This window comes from Anticarsia gemmatalis, chromosome 1 (assembly GCF_050436995.1).
Source record: "Anticarsia gemmatalis isolate Benzon Research Colony breed Stoneville strain chromosome 1, ilAntGemm2 primary, whole genome shotgun sequence".
Lineage (NCBI taxonomy): Eukaryota > Metazoa > Arthropoda > Insecta > Lepidoptera > Erebidae > Anticarsia > Anticarsia gemmatalis.
Window position 1 is genome coordinate 10,411,265 of NC_134745.1, and position 18,380 is coordinate 10,429,644.

The 18,380-nt window shown below is 36.0% G+C and overlaps 1 protein-coding gene across 1 annotated transcript in view; it reads right to left on the reverse strand.

Annotated features, from left to right (window-relative positions):
- LOC142975645 (insulin-like receptor) overlaps window positions 1-18,380 on the reverse strand; it is a 48,747-nt gene that overhangs the window by 12,112 nt on the left and 18,255 nt on the right. Inside the window, exons 3-7 of the mRNA XM_076118634.1 lie at window positions 2,732-2,906; window positions 2,203-2,314; window positions 1,695-1,826; window positions 829-970; window positions 216-394 (exon numbers count right to left, since the gene is read on the reverse strand). Coding sequence (XP_075974749.1) covers window positions 216-394; window positions 829-970; window positions 1,695-1,826; window positions 2,203-2,314; window positions 2,732-2,906 — 740 coding nt within the window. The remainder of the gene's footprint in view (window positions 1-215; window positions 395-828; window positions 971-1,694; window positions 1,827-2,202; window positions 2,315-2,731; window positions 2,907-18,380) is intronic.

Genomic DNA, 18,380 nt, shown 5'->3' on the forward strand with positions numbered 1-18,380 from the left:
GCACCGAAATATAATCGACAATAAAGTATATTAATTTCTAATTTCAAGTACAATATACTACTACGACTAGGGGGAACCAGTTTGTCAGGTAAGTGTAGAAACCTTCCGTACCCTATAGCTTTGTAGGACCGTACAAAACTGCAGCAATTCTAGATTAAAATACAAAACCTGTAACTGTAAACATTAAACATTGACTGTTAATATTCCACAGGTACCTGGTACGTGCCATGTGGACAGGAGTCCATACATTTTCGTTCGTTGCCGTAGCGGAAGGAGACGCCCCGGCAGACGTGGCAGTCCCGCTCGGTGATCCCGTCGCAGCCGCCGAGGCAAGCACTGTGACAGCACGTGTCGTTGGCCAAGCATCCGTGATCGCCGCATTTTGATGGACATACTGCGCAAAAGAATAGAAACCGTAACTACGAATTGACGTAATGAGAATGAACACAATACGTGTACTCCTAGCAAGCCGTAGAATTAACATCCTATAATCATACCGGACTAAGACAAACATATTAATTAGTATTTTTATCATGAAAGGCCTTCTCGAGCGTATGGAGCCCCTGACTATTATCCCAATATTAATTATGGTGGTGATGGACTTAAAAAGTGACGAGGCTATGGGTATCGATATCGTGGAATTTATAGCCAGAAAAGTGCGTCTACTGTTAGAAGTATCCTGACAGGACCCAATTCCTGAAACTCGACCGCCCGGCTCCGCCTTGCTATCTTTTAAAGCCTTCTTCGAGAAAACTAGTATACACTCATCTTAGTAAATATTAACGTAATACCAACCAAAGACCAATTTTATAGGTACCTTATACTTACTCTTTTGGCAGTGCTTGTCGTCCCAGCAGAGCAGTCGACCGTTTGCGTCAGGTCGACAGGGAGATTTCGACAGCCGACGATCCTCCTCAATTCTGCTCTGAGCGTTCAGACACAGCCCACACAGTCGTGTGTCATAGTTCAACTACAAATCAACAATGCATTCGATCAATATTAATGTTAATTGAGCGAAAAGAAGGTCATCTACATTGCATATTTCGAGACTTAGTCATTTCATATTCACGTAGGTATACGGTCATTCAATATCACAATTCTAGCTATGATGTCACCGACATGAAGTTATAAACAGATTTATGGATTTTATTACGTCGTTGCTGAAAGATGGCGATATGTCTTGTGTAAGATTAACTGCAGCTTTCAATTGAATTTATTAGACCTGCAATTATCTTTAAAAGAACAACAACAATATAGACAGACGTATCCTTAATTATAGTTGCACACGCACACTGCTTAGTAATTCAACACTTCAAAATATATCGATAAATAATTCGTGTATATTTATCGTACAGGTAAACATGAGTCTTGGCGGAACTAATAGCGAATAAATCCCACGGTCACGAGACCATGACCATACCGAATTTAATAAGAAACAATAATAACGCCAGAAAACCACGGCGCTTCTGTTATTGAACGCTGGACATACGTCCAGACGGAAGTAATCTCAATAAATACACTCTCATAATGCCTGCAAACCCCGATGTGGGTGTCTTTATTATAGTTTATTGTAATATATGTAAGCATGTGACCGTATGCCAGAGCAATAACAATAGATTTAGAAAAGCGAAGAGAGAAACCTTTACAGGAATTAAAACTATGATTAGTTATTTAAACGTCCAGAGGAAACTTACCCTAATAATATTTTCTGTCTTGTCAGATGTGATACGTGACCAGTCAATGGTGTTAGTATAACACAATCTATCGTTCTGCTGTATTCGCACACCACCTTTTTGGATCTTCATTAAAGAACGGAGACCCAAGGACTATAAAAAGAAAAACATTCCAATGAAATTGTATTCAGTAAATGAGATTTTTTAGCTATATATACATTATACTGGCTATAGTTATAGTTACTGTAAAAGCGCGATAAACTCTTTTGGAAATGATTTATTTGGTCAGCGTTAATCACAAACTTACGTGTGATCAACGCTAAACTTTGCAAAAAGGAGTTTGTAAAACGCAAGTTCGTCACGTCTTAAATTCGGGGTTTTGCAGCAACACATATACGAACAGAGGAGGACAAATAGTTCTTAAATATGTACATATATTATTTTTATAACGTAACTTACAGCAGTAATATATTTAATTAGCTTATTAGAGAAAGCAAAACAAGTAGCTCTGTATAAGTAAGGCGCTTACTTCCAGGTGCTCGTTATCGAAAATGACAAGAGCGAAATCCTTGTAGAGCCGCAATCCCCATATTACCGTGAGGTTTGGGAAAAGATCACCGAGGTTCTGCACGCCTTTTGTCCTGAAATGGTTTAATATCTGTTAATTTCATCATAACTAAGCTGATAAAATTATTGTTTATTCTGTTTTAACATTTTTTTACAATTAACACATTTTTTTATTTTATTTTAACCAAAACCGTCCCATATCATTGACACAATATTATATATTATGATTGAATGTAATTATCTATCTCTTTCTATCTTGGCTGGGGAATAAATTCACAGATTCTTATGTAAACACATTTCCAGAACACAAATACAGACACTAGGATAATATGAAAAATCTGATACAACTTATGAGGCAATTGAATAGAGGGAATGAAGTAAACGAATCCGTTTAAGCCATTTTTAAATATGTAGGCAAAAAGGTGGACGGTTATTTATATGTAATTCTAAAGAAAAAATCTAAGTTGATTCGATTTGATATAATATTTTACCTATAAATCATAATATAATCGGTGACCTCTCTCAATTCTGGAAAGCTTATGTTCTCGAAGGCCTTGGGGGTGGCATATTCCATCAGCACTATGCTGAGTTGGCCTTCGATGACTCGGCATCCCCTCAGCTTGTGAATTTGCTCCGGGTTGTTCCTTATGTCCATGGAAGGACATACTGAAACAAACAAATAAAGATATGTTAATACATACACACATTAACACATTATGAAAATAATTTGGATGCCAGGAAAAATCAAGAAAAAGTAAGTTGATCGGGAATAAACCGATGTTTAAAAGGCAAGTTGCTTCTGCTCATTGATTGCGACAGTCGCAAATTGGGAGCAGCGTTAATTAGGAACGGTAAGCATATAATATTGAAAGTTAAAACTAAGAGACAATTGACTATTGCAATATCAACACAAACAGTTTGCCTCCTTTAATAATCTCAAGCAATAAATAATAGATTGGTGTTTCCGTAAACAATTCAATTATTGGATACAAATAACCCCCCGCGCAGTAACTAATAACCAGTTAACGAACACTAGGGAATTTTATATTGAACACTTATTTCTATTATCTAGTTCAATCTACATTATACCTAAGATGCTAGATAGACTTCACATTTTTAACATTATCTAACGTTTAGTACTTTCACTTGATATACTATGTTGTAGAGTTACAGTTTAAACATAACTAGTGTAAATCCTTGATTGTAATAATGTGTATACTATACATTTTGTCAAGAATTTGATCGACGCAAAACTATAAAAAGAAACAATAAAAAGTAACGACTCCGTGACGTTACATCTCCTACGAGTATGACGCTAATGCTCTACATCTACAACTATGTACTCTACATAGGTACCTAGTTGTTGTTTGTTTAATAGAGGAACGCCAATATGAGAATTGACTTGCGTTACGCTCTAGACTTCTCTATTTAGTTAATTAAACTGTGATATTCAGTGACAAACCAATGTAAAAGTTGACAAGTAATATTTAAAATGTATATCCATCGCTTGACCTTCAGTAACTATTTTACAACATGTTTGTATAATGATATAGTCATATGACAAAGGAATTGAGAATTGTAACAATATTACACAAGGCCAATCTATTGCGTAGTTCTGATCTGAGTGATTTGTAGCCGGATCTACGCAGTAGGTGGAGTACGAGCTTCCCATGACAGGGCGAGGAAGTGGAGGTCAAGGGCTGAGTGCGCATGTGCACAGAATGCGCGGGAGGAACACCACAACGGTATCGTACGTAAACAATACGCGCCACGCTTAACATGCGCACCAGACAAGGCCGCCGTGACACCAGCTACTTTACTAATTAGTTATTGTCGCATACATATTTATTATCATTTATATTCTCTGCTTTGAACGACGCTTTTTATTATAATAGTTATATTAACATATATATCGAAACGACATAGTATGGAGCAGTCTGCGTTCATCAAACGATAGAAAATATTAAAAGCAATTATTGTGTGCAATACATACGTAGCAGCATAGGAGCAGTCTGCGTTCATTTTAGCACAATAGGTCGAAAAACACGCATTAAATTCCATACTTAATAAATAAATCTTTAATTGTTTTGGTTTCCTCTTCGTGACAAAAAGGTAGACTCTTTTTGTAAAATGAGTAAAAGTAATTTCGTGTCAGTAAAGTTAACATGCGTGACTGCGTGAGGAACAAGACTATGACAAAATACGATAATTTATACAGTAAATGCAATAGGTACTAGGTACAGACTTTATTAATTGTTTACTGTTTACTTTAATAAACTTCTACATGATAATAAAATGCAAGTGGCGACAAAATGACGCAGCATCTTTGCCGAGAAGCGTAATTCGTTGTTTAAGTTGTCTTAATCCAAAATAAGTGGTTAGAAGGAAAACCTTAGTAATCGTAGCAATTACATAATACATGGCACGCAGAGTCAACCGTGAGACAGGGCGGATTGTCGTCGTGACGGGAAACGTTGTATGCATGCAAGCGGGGTGCAGGAGGACCTTAACACGTAACAAGAAAACACGTCATGTGGACACAATGCAAATGAACTCCCCGCATATTGCTATCTCTCTCACGTCCCGGAAACCTCGGTCACTCAGTCCACCGGGTATTTATAGAGCCATGCATGAATGTTATTGTAAACTTGGCGAAATAGTAACGTGGCGTTATCGATCTCAACTTCCTAATCATAATAAACTTAATTATATATTTTTTAAATTTCATAGCTAACATCTTGGATATAATTGGATAACTTAGCGAATACCTATAGACATCATCATAACCCGCTAAGCTTTTCATTTAAGCTTTTGCAAGCAAATTTGTTTCCCAATACTAATCATGCCCCGTAATACAGGCAGGTGTCTTTAATTTTTAAATCTAAGTCGGAAATTAATAAATGAAATTATAAATTCCGTATAAAAAAGCTAAACAAACAAAGATAGCAAATTATAAATCATTGTCAATCTATTGTTTTAATACTTTTAATAGATGTAGGACTTGTTTGTGCAGCACGGCACGTACTGAGTGGCTATTGTGGCTAATAATGAACGCGAGCTTCGTCCCTCGCGCCCCAGGTCTCACCGCATGCGCTTACTACGTCTCTACTACAGCCTCCACGCCAGTCGCCCGCACACCTCTCACCCGCACCCTTGGCCCTCGTACCACGAAGCCGCATACAATATTCAATAAGGTTTATATTCCCTTGACGATGCGCATTAATTTATGAAAACTAGTCTCTATTTTTTTTACTAATTCCCAACAAATATACCATTAAGAATCCGAAATTGTTTGGTTGTAAAGATGCATTCGAGTGGCTTCTACGTTTTACTGCAAAATTGTAAAATACTATTGACCGCGCTTCGATTTACGCCGGATAAACAAGTTGACTCATATTTATAATATCCACGTACTGCGTATTGTTGAGTACGTGAACAGCAAAAGGCGTGTAATGTAATGCATTGATGCATATCCACGTCATTGCATTCTTAGCAATAGTACATAGCGTATGTACCTACTCCGTAATTCGCTTACGTATTGCTAGTGAGCCGGAGCAATGAATGGATGCACTTGCTTATAGTAATTTTACGCCGTGAATTTCAGTTCTAGCTTACTCTTTAATTATTGTTGATGCATTTTATAAGAAAAACGTGATAATGTACTGGGTAGCTACCGGTTCCTCATGCGTTTAAGGTTTTATCATCCATTTTACCAATTTATAAAGTAAATAAGATTTTTAATGTTTAAAAGCTCGATTTTAAATTTTATTTATTATAAACTATATAGGTATTTACCTACCCATTTATCTTAATGGGGTCCGACAAAAGAAGAATTGAACTTGTATTTCCTCATCGATAACATAGGATATTTTTATCAGATTAGGAGGAATACTGTTAATATAGGCCACATTATAATTTGATTCAATGTGAATATTTTCCTGTTTACTTTTCGACATTGTTTTGGATCAGGATTATTATAAATATACCTCATAATTGTATTATCGCAGCAAATTTTAAACAACAAAAATAAACAATAACATAAAATATCATGGTTTCAGGTTTCAGCCGCGGTTTCATACCCAGGATAAAATCTATGACTTAAACAATTTTTTTTATCCAAATCAAATAGAGACGCCTAGAAAATGTAATGATGAGTCCAGAAAATTATTTTAAGTAAAACACTAGACATGGAAAAGGAAATTATTATTTAATTAAAAGATACTTTTTAAGTAAAGTAAGCAACTCGAAAAATCAAAATCAAACCATTTATTCATTAAGGTCAAATGTCGACATTTATGATTGTCAATTATACAGATGGTGAATCAACCGCCGTAATTAAAAAATCTTTGGTTAATTAAGTATTTTTCAATACAAGCAAGGCAATTGTATATTTTGTGTAACCCACGCCGCCACCACGCCACGCTCCTTTATCAGACTGCAACGTTTGCGCAGACGTAGCTGACTGCACCTCTATTTCCGACAATGTTTGATATCTTAAAATATTAAAAAAAAACTAACCATCTGCAACATTGTATAGTTATAAATGCAAATTCGAGGTAAATCTGGCACTTCGTACTTTTCTCTTATTCGTTTGTGAACTGTAAAACTCACCTATGATCAATATTAGCATCAAACTGTAGTCTAGCAGAAATAACTATTGTACGTTAGACGGATATTGTAATTTTGTAATCTTATGCCTGTTGGTTTTCCAAACTATAAAATGAAAATATACTTAATATATACCTATACAATAAATAAGTAAAAGAGGACGTATGTTAAGAGTCCGTTTTAGCGCAGCGAGCGTGCGTGACTCATTGCACTTTCACTGCAAATAGTGCGGCTAGTCTACTAATAATAAAATTACTGCCACTAATAGGTTACGATAACAACACGTGTTAAACAAACGAACAACACACTGAATCAATATTTTATTCGGAGAAACACGTGCACGAATTTGATACAAATCTGATAATATACGAATATAAATAAAATATTAGCGTCTACCGGTTTCCTGAAGAAGGAATAGTTCATAACGATCAAGTCCCACATATCCATTTGTAAAATTTTCAAAGCGTTAACGCAAGTATACGATGCGTTGTAGCAACTGTGTGCTGTATTCTCGAGGTGTACTGTATACTTTACACAAAATATGCGATAAAAACAGTACGTACGTAAAGGCCATATTAAGTAATTTCAAGTAGAAAATATGCGTCGTATTTCTCAGCCGTGGTGCGTCGCGCTAGGTTGATTTATGTTTCCGGTGCCTGAATGAAGATATCAATGGCCGCTTCGCAAACCGCATAGAGCGCATTTGGCCTAACGTAGTGGTACGTATTCATTCAGACCGGTTATCCACAATCCACAAATGAACAATGCTAAGAATGTTATCGGTCTTCCATAATCTGCATTAAGCAAGCACCGTGAGGATGGATACTTATTATAGCTGTCGGCGGAGTCTGGAGTCCGATGCTTCGATATTGATAGCTCTAAACCGTAACTAGAAAAGGCAAACGTTCAACATGATCACCTTCTCCTGGTCCATGTAGCGTTAAACCCCAATCTAAACCAGGTTAGGATTAAAAGCGGTATTTAATAATGTAATATTATTCGTATATAATAATATATAGTTTACCGATGAAGCATGTATTTTTGTTATTTTCGAACAAATATCTCCTTAATAATTATAATTTATCTTTGATGCCTTATTTTATTTATTTTTTTTTAGTTTTAATTATTATTGTTAAAATAAATTATTAAAGCTATGTTTAAATTGTATCTTATAAATATTCATATGTAAAATCTATGTGTTTGATTGTTGTGTTTTCGCATGAAGACATGATCCGATAGGGGTGGAAATTGAGTATGATATAGGTATTTCCTAGGAGCGGGCAATTAAAAAATCACACGACCTGAGCTATAGTTAGTTAATAGTAATGTAAGTTCCATGAAACTATTTAAATTTATAATAGTTATTGGAGTATAAAACACAACGTTAGCCGCTAGATCATCTTTGATGTGAGCTACATAGTATGGTTTCTGTATTACATTTGAATGGATATCAATACAGTTGGCCCTGTCAAACAGAATACACAATAAAAAGTACAGGCACCACTTTCAAGGGTAACAGCACTAACGATAAGTCAACAAACGTTTGTACCACTATTAGAGTGGTAAGGAATATTCCCAACCCTTTCAAGCACATGTTAAACACAATATTATATTATGAAACTGTGACTGTCTGCGATACGTTTTTAACTATTAAACCGATAGTCATGCGATAGAGTTATTAATATGGAAAGTTTTAAAGAATCCTCGATTGAGATTTTAAGTAAATTTGCTGAAGGTAAATGATAATTTGGCCAAGCTTCTGTTTTTCTGTACGTACAAACTTCTCAGTAAGTCTAAGCTTACACCTTTTTAATGTGTATTCAATAGTTCTAGTAGACATTTGCTACAAAATTAAGTTGAATTATAGTTTAACTGGATATAATTACCGATACACAAAGGGTTTCAATATTAGACAAATAACATAGCAACATCTACCTAGCTTTTCGATATATCGTCAATACATGTTACAGAATAAGCTAAAATTAATACTCCAATGTATTCATACATATGTAATCAAACTATGAGGCCTCGTAAACGGATTTCTTGAAATAGGTAATTCAATACGATACCATTACGCTGCCATACAGTTTTCACGTTCCGAAAATCAAATAAGACAGTAATAGGTTAGGTAATGCCGGCAGGTAATGGTAATTTGATAATAGAGAGTAGCACCACGTAAGATTCCAGTCACGATCGTAAAACATGACTGGTACGATATCATCATGATATTGAAAATTGTATAAATAAGCACAAAATTGTTAGATTGCGTTTAAAGCCATGGAGTGATGGTATCGTAATTTGAACAGTCAAAAATCTGACATGCCTTTCTGTCGCCAGATTTTTTACATATGTCAAAGATTTAAAACTAGGGAATGCAATCCCGACTCGAGATCGTCAACTCGAGATCCCTCGCGATCAGAAATATCAATCCCGCGGGATCCCGAGATTTTCGGGATCCCGTCTAGTTAGTAAAAATAATACAATTCGAACGACTTGTTTAATGTAATATGTGTGTGATAGTGTGGTGAATGCAATAAATTATTATTTTAAAGAAAATAAAAGCCTTTATTTTTGAATAATACTAACAACGTAACATAATTAACAGGTGTAATAACATGAACATAATCAAAAAAGTAGGTGTAGCTCCAGGAGATCAAAATAAAAAGTAATCACACGGCATTTTGAAAGTAGCCTCTTAAAATATAAAGTGTATCAATAGTACGAGCTTCTAATCGGCATCTTAAGTCTATTGCAATGTAGCCAGCTGCTGAAAATGCCCTCTCCGACAATCCCGAACGGGATCTCGTCATATTATGCTTCGAGATTGATCCCGAAAAAATACACGGGATCTCGCGAGATCGGGATCCCGCGAGATCGGGATTGCATTCACTATTTAAAACTCTAGACTGTCTATCGCGCGATGATTAGACTCACTTAGCGCATTAAACTTGATTAAACTGCCATAACAGAGAACTGAGAAATAAAAGAAAGAAACTCATTAATATCAGTGAAGGTATCGTCATCATATCTACGCTACATACTGTATGTATTTTATAAATTGCAATACATACATACATGTAACTTAATGTAATAATATTTAACTACAATGAAATGTTTGTGGCACGGTGCAGAGCGCACGCTGAAGAGCAGATCCAATATTATCATGAGGCTTACATTACATGTCATATAGGTACATAACAATTTCTTTAAATAATTGTACGCGCATGATGTACAAAACTGCGTCAGATAGGCTTTCGGTAGCGAACATTTTATTCGGGGAATGTAATAAAAGTGGTGCGGCGGCGCGGGCCGACCCCACACGTGACCTGCCTTTGAACTCGCTGGCAATTTTGCACATAGACTGTCTATTTGTTTACGCATACCGCGCACGGTAGGGTAATAGTAGCCTAATCCAATCTTCGCATTGAAATACTGCGACACATAATAACACATGCTTCATAATATTGTAATAGTCACTAATTTCTCCACGTGCAGTTGGTAAACATACACTTCATAAAAAAGCCTACCTAATGAAAATTAAAAATATAGTTAGGTAGGTAGGAATATTTATTATAACAGTTAATGCTAAATAACGGCTATAATAATATGTTCTGCTAATTATAAAAGTACTCTGAAACGATCTTTATAATCTCGAAATTCTTATTGTTTTTTCGCTATGTTCCTAGTGTTCCTACCTATATCACATTCCCAAAATCGAACTCATCATCTGTTAGTTACTATTTATCACCTCGTTATTGTCTATTGTGCATGGAGAATGCAGTAACTCTGGACATTCACTCACAAAGATTTCATTTTGCTAATACACGACAACCCCCTTTTTATAACGTATCTGTACAATTAAAAAATACCTATACAAATTAATAGGAAGTAAGGCGACATCATGTCACATTATTTTGAACATAAAATTTTGTAGTCCAAACATTTTAAATCTCGTAAGTATCTTCGATTGTTTTAATTTTGCGGCGTAATAGGTGATCAAATGATTATAATATGAAGTTAATTAAACTATCAAATGAATATGTAAGTATTACATTAATTTGGTGCACACAAAAATACGAAAATGCGTGTATGTGTGGTCGCGGGTGCGTCAAACAACACAACAGTTGGCGGTACAGTCGGTACACCCATGTGAGGCACGTTTATTTGCGCGCTGTGGCCTCGCGGGGAGGAGCTCCGGTTGTTTACGTCGCAGCCGCCCGTCGGTTGTGATGACTCATTAACGGTCTCTTGATCGTTGACCATGCTGATTTTGGACAAACCAATCGATTTGTATTGAAGTTTCTTATTCATGTTCTAAGCACTGTCACACCAACATATAAAAGGGTACCAATATCTATGTTCGTTGCGGTCATCGACCCGGAAATGACGCGAGACATAATTTATGACATACTATTGAAATGTTTTTTTTACACTATTACTTAAGTGTATTAAGCAATAATTAATTACCTTTGATTTATTGTATATTGTGCAGTTTGTGCTCTATATCGCAAGCGGTATCAAAGGAAATAACTCGAAGTCATATGCCATAAGTACATATTTACAGCCTAAAGTCCCCAATTAAAGATGATCACAGAGACATTTGGGACTTGTACCAACAAGCGTTGGTAAATCTAAAGATTCTTTACTACAGATTGAGCTTTTTCACAGTAACATGTAGGTACACTAAATATTTTCGTAGCCACTTTCATAAAATACTTTCGGATCTTCGTAATGGGCATGCCTCGACATCGGCCGGTTGACCCCATTCTTGAAAATTCTTTGTACGTTCTCTATCCGTTTTCACACTTAAGTACATGTGGTGTTCCTTGCAAAAGTCACTATGTTAGTCAATTTTTCTTGATATAACCTATACAAGTTGGGCTGTGATGATATAATATTAAGCTTGGATAACGTTCATGTGACAATGTGTGTATTGTGCACGTGTCCCTCCTTTGGGAGTAAGAAGATTGCAATTTTACGATTAAAATTGTAGTTAACGTTATGTGTCACCACAAGGAAAAGCCAACAGGATATTTTAGAGACACATTCAGCTTTTGAACTGGAATCCCAGTTGCGTATCTTCAGACTTTACTATTTGGTATAGTAAAGTCTCCTCCCTCAATTTAAAATTTAATTCTTCACGCCAATGCCTATCGATATTGATTATATTGGCCTAACATTCATCACCATGCCTGACTACTTTGACAAAAGAAGTAGCCTGACTTGATGTATAGCTACGAGCATCAGGTCTCACTGCTTATTGCGTAAAGAGATCCGATCAAGCAAAAATATTTTAGTCAATATTTAAAAATAGTGCTACACGGTTGATCGTAAAAGTTAATGTACAAGATGGAAATCTCCGTTGACGGATTATTGTAACAGTTTTAACCAGTTTATTGTTAAATAAGCAACGACATTCCATGCTGATTATTGGTGACCATATAATTTGTGTTATTTATTCGAAGTTATGGCATTCAAATCAGCGACTGTAAATGCCGTGGCTAGGTCGTCCGTCGGCTCCGGTCATGGAATGCGCTCGGAATGCACTTCGGTGCAGATTGCTAGCCGCCTCTCGCCCCGCGCACTGTCCTCGCCACTCGCGAACACTCGACCGGTTCTTGGACAAGTATTGCTGCTTTACCATAAATATATTAATTATCTACCTAGTATCATTTAAATGACGACATACTTGTCACTTTCAGGTATTACCTAGGTAAACAAAAAAGTAATATTGAATATTGGTATTTTCGTTATTTTAGATTTCTACAACGATTTACCTCTATTGTATACTGCTGTTTTACTTTATCCGAGTTCTCAAATCACGCATATTTATGCGCAACCTTGAACTTGTGAAACATTTTAAAACAAGTCGTTTTGAAAGTTATGGCTTTTAAAGTCTCCATTCAGCTATAGTCCTTTCATTCAATCGTAATTGAATGACACAAATGCAATACATAATATGTATTATTATCAGACTAATTTTGTTAAGAACAATTTCAGTGACTGTCAAGTTATCAATTAATCAATATGAATTTGCTCTTTAAATTTGGCGCCCAAAAACGTAATACGAGGTTTAATTACTTATAATAATTAATTAAAATTAATACCACTAAAATGTTTGCATCGGCAAAATTTGCAGTCACATAACATGTAGGCCTCGTTCCTACTGCGGTACGCACTAGCACCAAGGAAAGCAATGTATTTTGATCCAAATTCTAATTTCTTGAATCTTGTCATGAAATATCACGTGAAAAAAACCACCACTCTCTAATTTATTACTTAAAATTGACCCATAAAATTTAGGTATAAAGGAATTTGTTTTTAGTCAAGTTAATTCCAGTAGGTATGCAGAAGATTCTACTGTCTAGTGAGACTACAGTTTTGTACACTGATAAGAAAAAAGTACGATTACAAGTTCACGTCATGGCAAAATAACACGAGTTAGGAGATGTTGACTGATCGCCTCGCTATGGCATAACAATGGCGACGCGCTGGTGACGAGCTTTATTTGCACATTATGACGTCTAGTCTACGCTGCTCCCTTTTTCTTCAGGTGTAAGTACCCCGCTTATTAGATAAGTAAATAAATACGTTTATTTGATAATGGAGGCCACTTTTTACCTTCTGAATGGAAACATAGGTACAATATTGCTGCTTCAATCATTTGTAACTGCTTTTAAAATTCTATCAATCGAATAAAATCATGTCGAATCAAATCATCATTCCAAGACTCTAATAACCAATGACCTTTATAAATTAAAAAAGGAAAACCATATTAAATGGAGGTAACCACAAGTGAAAGGTAAACTTGGTTTTCCTCAATCGGTCCTAGCTTCATACTCAAGTCAATAGTCCCATCCAGCGATTCGTAGAATTCAGATATTTTTATTATCATGTGTTTTCTGGTTGTATTTTGACTTTCACCTTAAATATTTAAGTGAAAGTAAAAAAAACAACTTACCTTTATAAACTTTGCGTTTTTACAAGTGAACGGGAATTTGTGCAATTGTATTTTTATTCAACAGATTTAGTGAAAGTGATTTGAAAAACAAAGTCTTTATCAGATCAAATATCAGCAAATATTTGGATGATAAGGTATAATTGTGATATTTTGATGAGTTGTTAAATATCAGCTGATAAATGATTATTGAATTGGAATAGTGATCATTGGCTATGGATGGCGCGGGCATGCCGCATGACGCTCGCGCTCGCCCGCTTGGGGCCTCTATCTTCAAAACAACACTTGTTGCGGAAATAGCGACGAAAAGCGTTTGCTCGTCGTGTCGTGACGCGGATACCGGCACGTTCACCTCGTTCGACCGCATGTCAACCTCCTCCCGCCCTGGTCCTACACCCAATCTTGACTATTTATTGATAACATGAGTATGTAAATCAGTGTGCCATCACCTGCAGGCGCCAAATACACATACATTTTTGTTACCCCTTTGTTACAACCACGTATAATTGAAAAGAGACAGTTAAATAACAATTAAATTGCATATCAATTAGCGTTTCAGGCTAATTACTTTATTACCTCCAACTAGTAACATTATCAGAGCAATATGTGAACACAGGAGCTAGGTATAGTATCATATATCCCCACCTACTCCTTAAAAAATGGATCTAAGTTACTTGTAGGTTGTTTTCCAGTTTTTTGAACGGTTGTTGAATATTCACGTGGTTAGGACAGAGATCAAATCAAAACAAATCGTCATTTGGCCTCGTCAAACAAGATAGTTACGTAGTAGCGTGTGCGAAGCGCGATAAAATTAGCCGATACACTGACATTGAACGCAAAAACAAAGTGGAGCGAACTTCGCGCATGCGCTCAGGTAATCAGATGTGGGGCAATTTTAGCAATCGCATTGCTAATAACTGAGCGTATGTATGTATGGGGCAAGAGAGGCCCATAACGGGGGCCCGCTACTTAACCGCACTAATTGGAACGAGCTAAGATGACGACCGTCTTCGGTCGACGACCGCGCCACCTTCGTGATTGGAGAGTATCGCTTAAGGTTGTTAGCCTGCCGGCCGGCGGCGGCGACCCATGGCCAAACACAGCTGCTTAAGTCTGACACTGAAACAGGCGTTAAACGACGACTCCAAGAAGCTTCCTCAGTGACCGGTGGCTATTGCAAATGTCGACATGCGCTATTGCACTCATTTTAATATCTATACATTGGTACCTACCTAGTCTATTTATACTTCATCATTAATATCTAGAAACAAACAAAACAAGAATGCATGTACCTAAAACACGGAATAAATAACGTATCATTGCAATTAGCGTTTAGCATAACGAATGTTTAACTTCTATTTAAATACAACGACCTTTTTTGTTTATTTATTTTTCAGGACAGTACATTAGTAGATTTCTAATTGACATTATTATGTGAGTGGTAGAGAGCTGGAATATTATATCAACAACTACACGTACCACCTACTTAATACATCTATTTGAATAATTGTTTTAATTGTCTAACCTCTTGATGAACTCGTTATAAATGTACGTAGTTAGCGTAAATAACACTTACATAGTTTACATACCTATTCTGTCACATATTAGGTATGGCGTATACTTATTCAATTTTACTAACGCAGATCAACGGGGTGGTTTCCCGAGTTGGACAAATGTCCAACTAAAATTGGAAATGGATCCTGCCTTTTCTGAAGTAATTATGTCCGGTGATTATTTGCGCAATTACGAGAAAAGAACCAAAGATGATTCAAAATAAAGACACTGCTATAAGTCTAGTAGGTAAGCGGAACAAACAGCATCTGTTCCGTGAGTGCAACGCCTTAGGAAGGAAAATAATTGTCCTTCTGGGCTATATGCCAACCCAGAAGATTTTCCACAGTAGGTGACTATACAACAAATCCAAGAAGAACTCATTTTAATTACTGAGCGTAAATGAGATAATAACATAGAATATAAAAACATTACCTTAGGTTTATTATTATCTTCAATCGTAAACAAGAGAATCCTAACATAAAATATATTTATACAGAAGACCTTCAAACACGATACTTATATTTAACACAAACACAAAACTTATTTTTATCACAGTTCTGAAAACTCCGAGCGGTTCTTGAAGAATGATTGAACTGGTACTTCGAACAGTAATACTGATTTGTTGTCAATTTAATCAATAAATTGGTATCATTAAGCACATATATTATGTAGGTAGGTACATCAAACAATCAGTACAGAAGGCTTAGATGTAATTGCATAAATATAATTTCTTAATATTCGCCTGACATGAAACACATTTATTTTTCTTGTAAAAACTGACTCCGAGATCAGTCAGAATTGTTGAAAATAACAACCTTTTACTGTTAGAATAATCCTCTTATATGGTAACTATAGCGAACTGCGATATCATTATTTATAAAATAAATAACTATACAAATGTACATACTTATATCAAATTTATTTTACAACCGGCATGGTTTACCCCTAACAGTCATTATTCATGGGTTTGACATTAGTTTGCTAAGACCTAGTTATGACCATAAAGCTCGGTTCCCACTGCGAGCGGAGCGGACCTATTAATGACTTCGTTAAACTCACAAGCGCAAACTGCATACTTGTGTTCCCACCAACAAATAGTCGGACAGTATGCAGTTTGCGCATGCGAGTGCTCACAGTGGGAACCGGGCTTAAGATTTTTCATATAATCAGAAATTGCTGCACCTACAACGACTACAACACCGGCTGATTCTTGATAAAAACTATTAAAAACATGATATCCGATCAAATGGGATAACAATTAACAAAAGTGTGGACTGATAACATCTAGTGATAGTTGCACGAGAAGTTTTTGTTAAATTGTTGTAATAGATCCGATATTGGACACCTTATTTGAACTTGTGCGGAGGAATACTCGCTGTGAATGACGAAACAATATGCGTGACTTTTTTGGCAGACGTGTTCAGCTTGCGTGGTAAACAAACGAACCCAAATTATATACGTAAATAAATGCCACTTGCGTAAGTTGTCCGTTGACGAATAACCTGTCATGCGTACTATCATGGTGTCTTCTCATGACCCCTGAAGATGATGTAGCATTAGTTTTTTCCTATTAAGTATAATAATAGCTTTAAGCATAATGAAATTATAAATCTCTAAGTTTAAGAAAGTTGGTAAATTGAGATGTTTGTACTCAATCATGTAAAGAATAACAGATTAAAAATGAAATTTGCGTTTTGATCTTCACATAGGCACGTGAGAAATGCCAGAAAAGATCGTATTAAACAGAATTTGGTCCGATAAAATTAGAAGAACAAAATTCTACCTAAACAACTATTCTATGTCTATGTTGTGCAGGTTCGATTTAAACTTCCTATGCAGTTAGTGGAGTTAGAGATTGCGCTAGGAGAGGCGTATCCACTAATAACTATAATGTGTCGACATACTACAGTTTAAAAACATGAGAGCAAAGTGTAGTAGTTCAATGAAAGTAAACAAGAAACAGAAAGTCGTTTGTGTCGCATCGCATGTTTGTAAATATACCTCACACGTTTAGTACAGTTCAAACAACCACTAATTGATATAATATCACAATGCTGTTTGATGTTTATAAAATGAATACTTCACCGTTCATGTGGTTAGGGCTACTAGCGATGAACAACCCCGTGACCTATTTCCATTATTGTCTAGAAAATAGGGCAGGATATATTTAACTTCGAGCAGCACGGGCGTCTATTTCGCGGCTAGTAATTAGAAAAGTAAACAGTACTGCGAACAGAAATAGAACGCATAGCAGACATTTATATACACACGCTTTGCATCCAAATAGCCTTGCGGAGTGGTCACAGAAGACGCAGCGAAATGCTCTCGACTGCTAGCGATTAAGGTTCAACGGTCTGAACGTGCGTCTAGCTGTTAGCTCTACATTTTCTTTATCTTCGCAGATCATACGTAATTATAATACACAGGTAGGTATGTTCTTACTAAGCCGGACTACTTAACCGGATGTTATATTCTTTAAGATAACGCGGTCGTTATTTTAGATAAAGTTAAAAGATTGAGCTTCACTATAGGCAAGTAATGTTATCAAGTTCACAAAAATGTAAATAAGGCAAGGTCTGACCGTTTCACGTTTTATTTACCCTAAAATATCGAATAAAATGTATAAATAAATAACGACTAACCACTTAATTGGACGAAGATAGTTATCTGAACATACGAGAAACTTGGTAGTGTACCCGAAACATACAAGATGCTGTGCTTAAAAGGAAGCTAAGCTTTTAACGGATCACTTGCGTGAGGAACGGAAGACTGGGAATCATAGAGAGCTATCGTAAAATACAGAACTGCGATATCATCAAAAACAACGCAAAACGGTTAAATCTTGATCAATGACCACCCTACCTCCTACTTCCTACTAACCATATAGGAACCTAAATTAAATAAAAGTTTTGAGAAGGTGTGGGTGATTGCTTCTCTTCAAGCAAAAACTGAATTTCGCTGAAATATTGGCGAGTAGATGAACAATAATATCTGAATCACATGTAGAATAAATACATTTT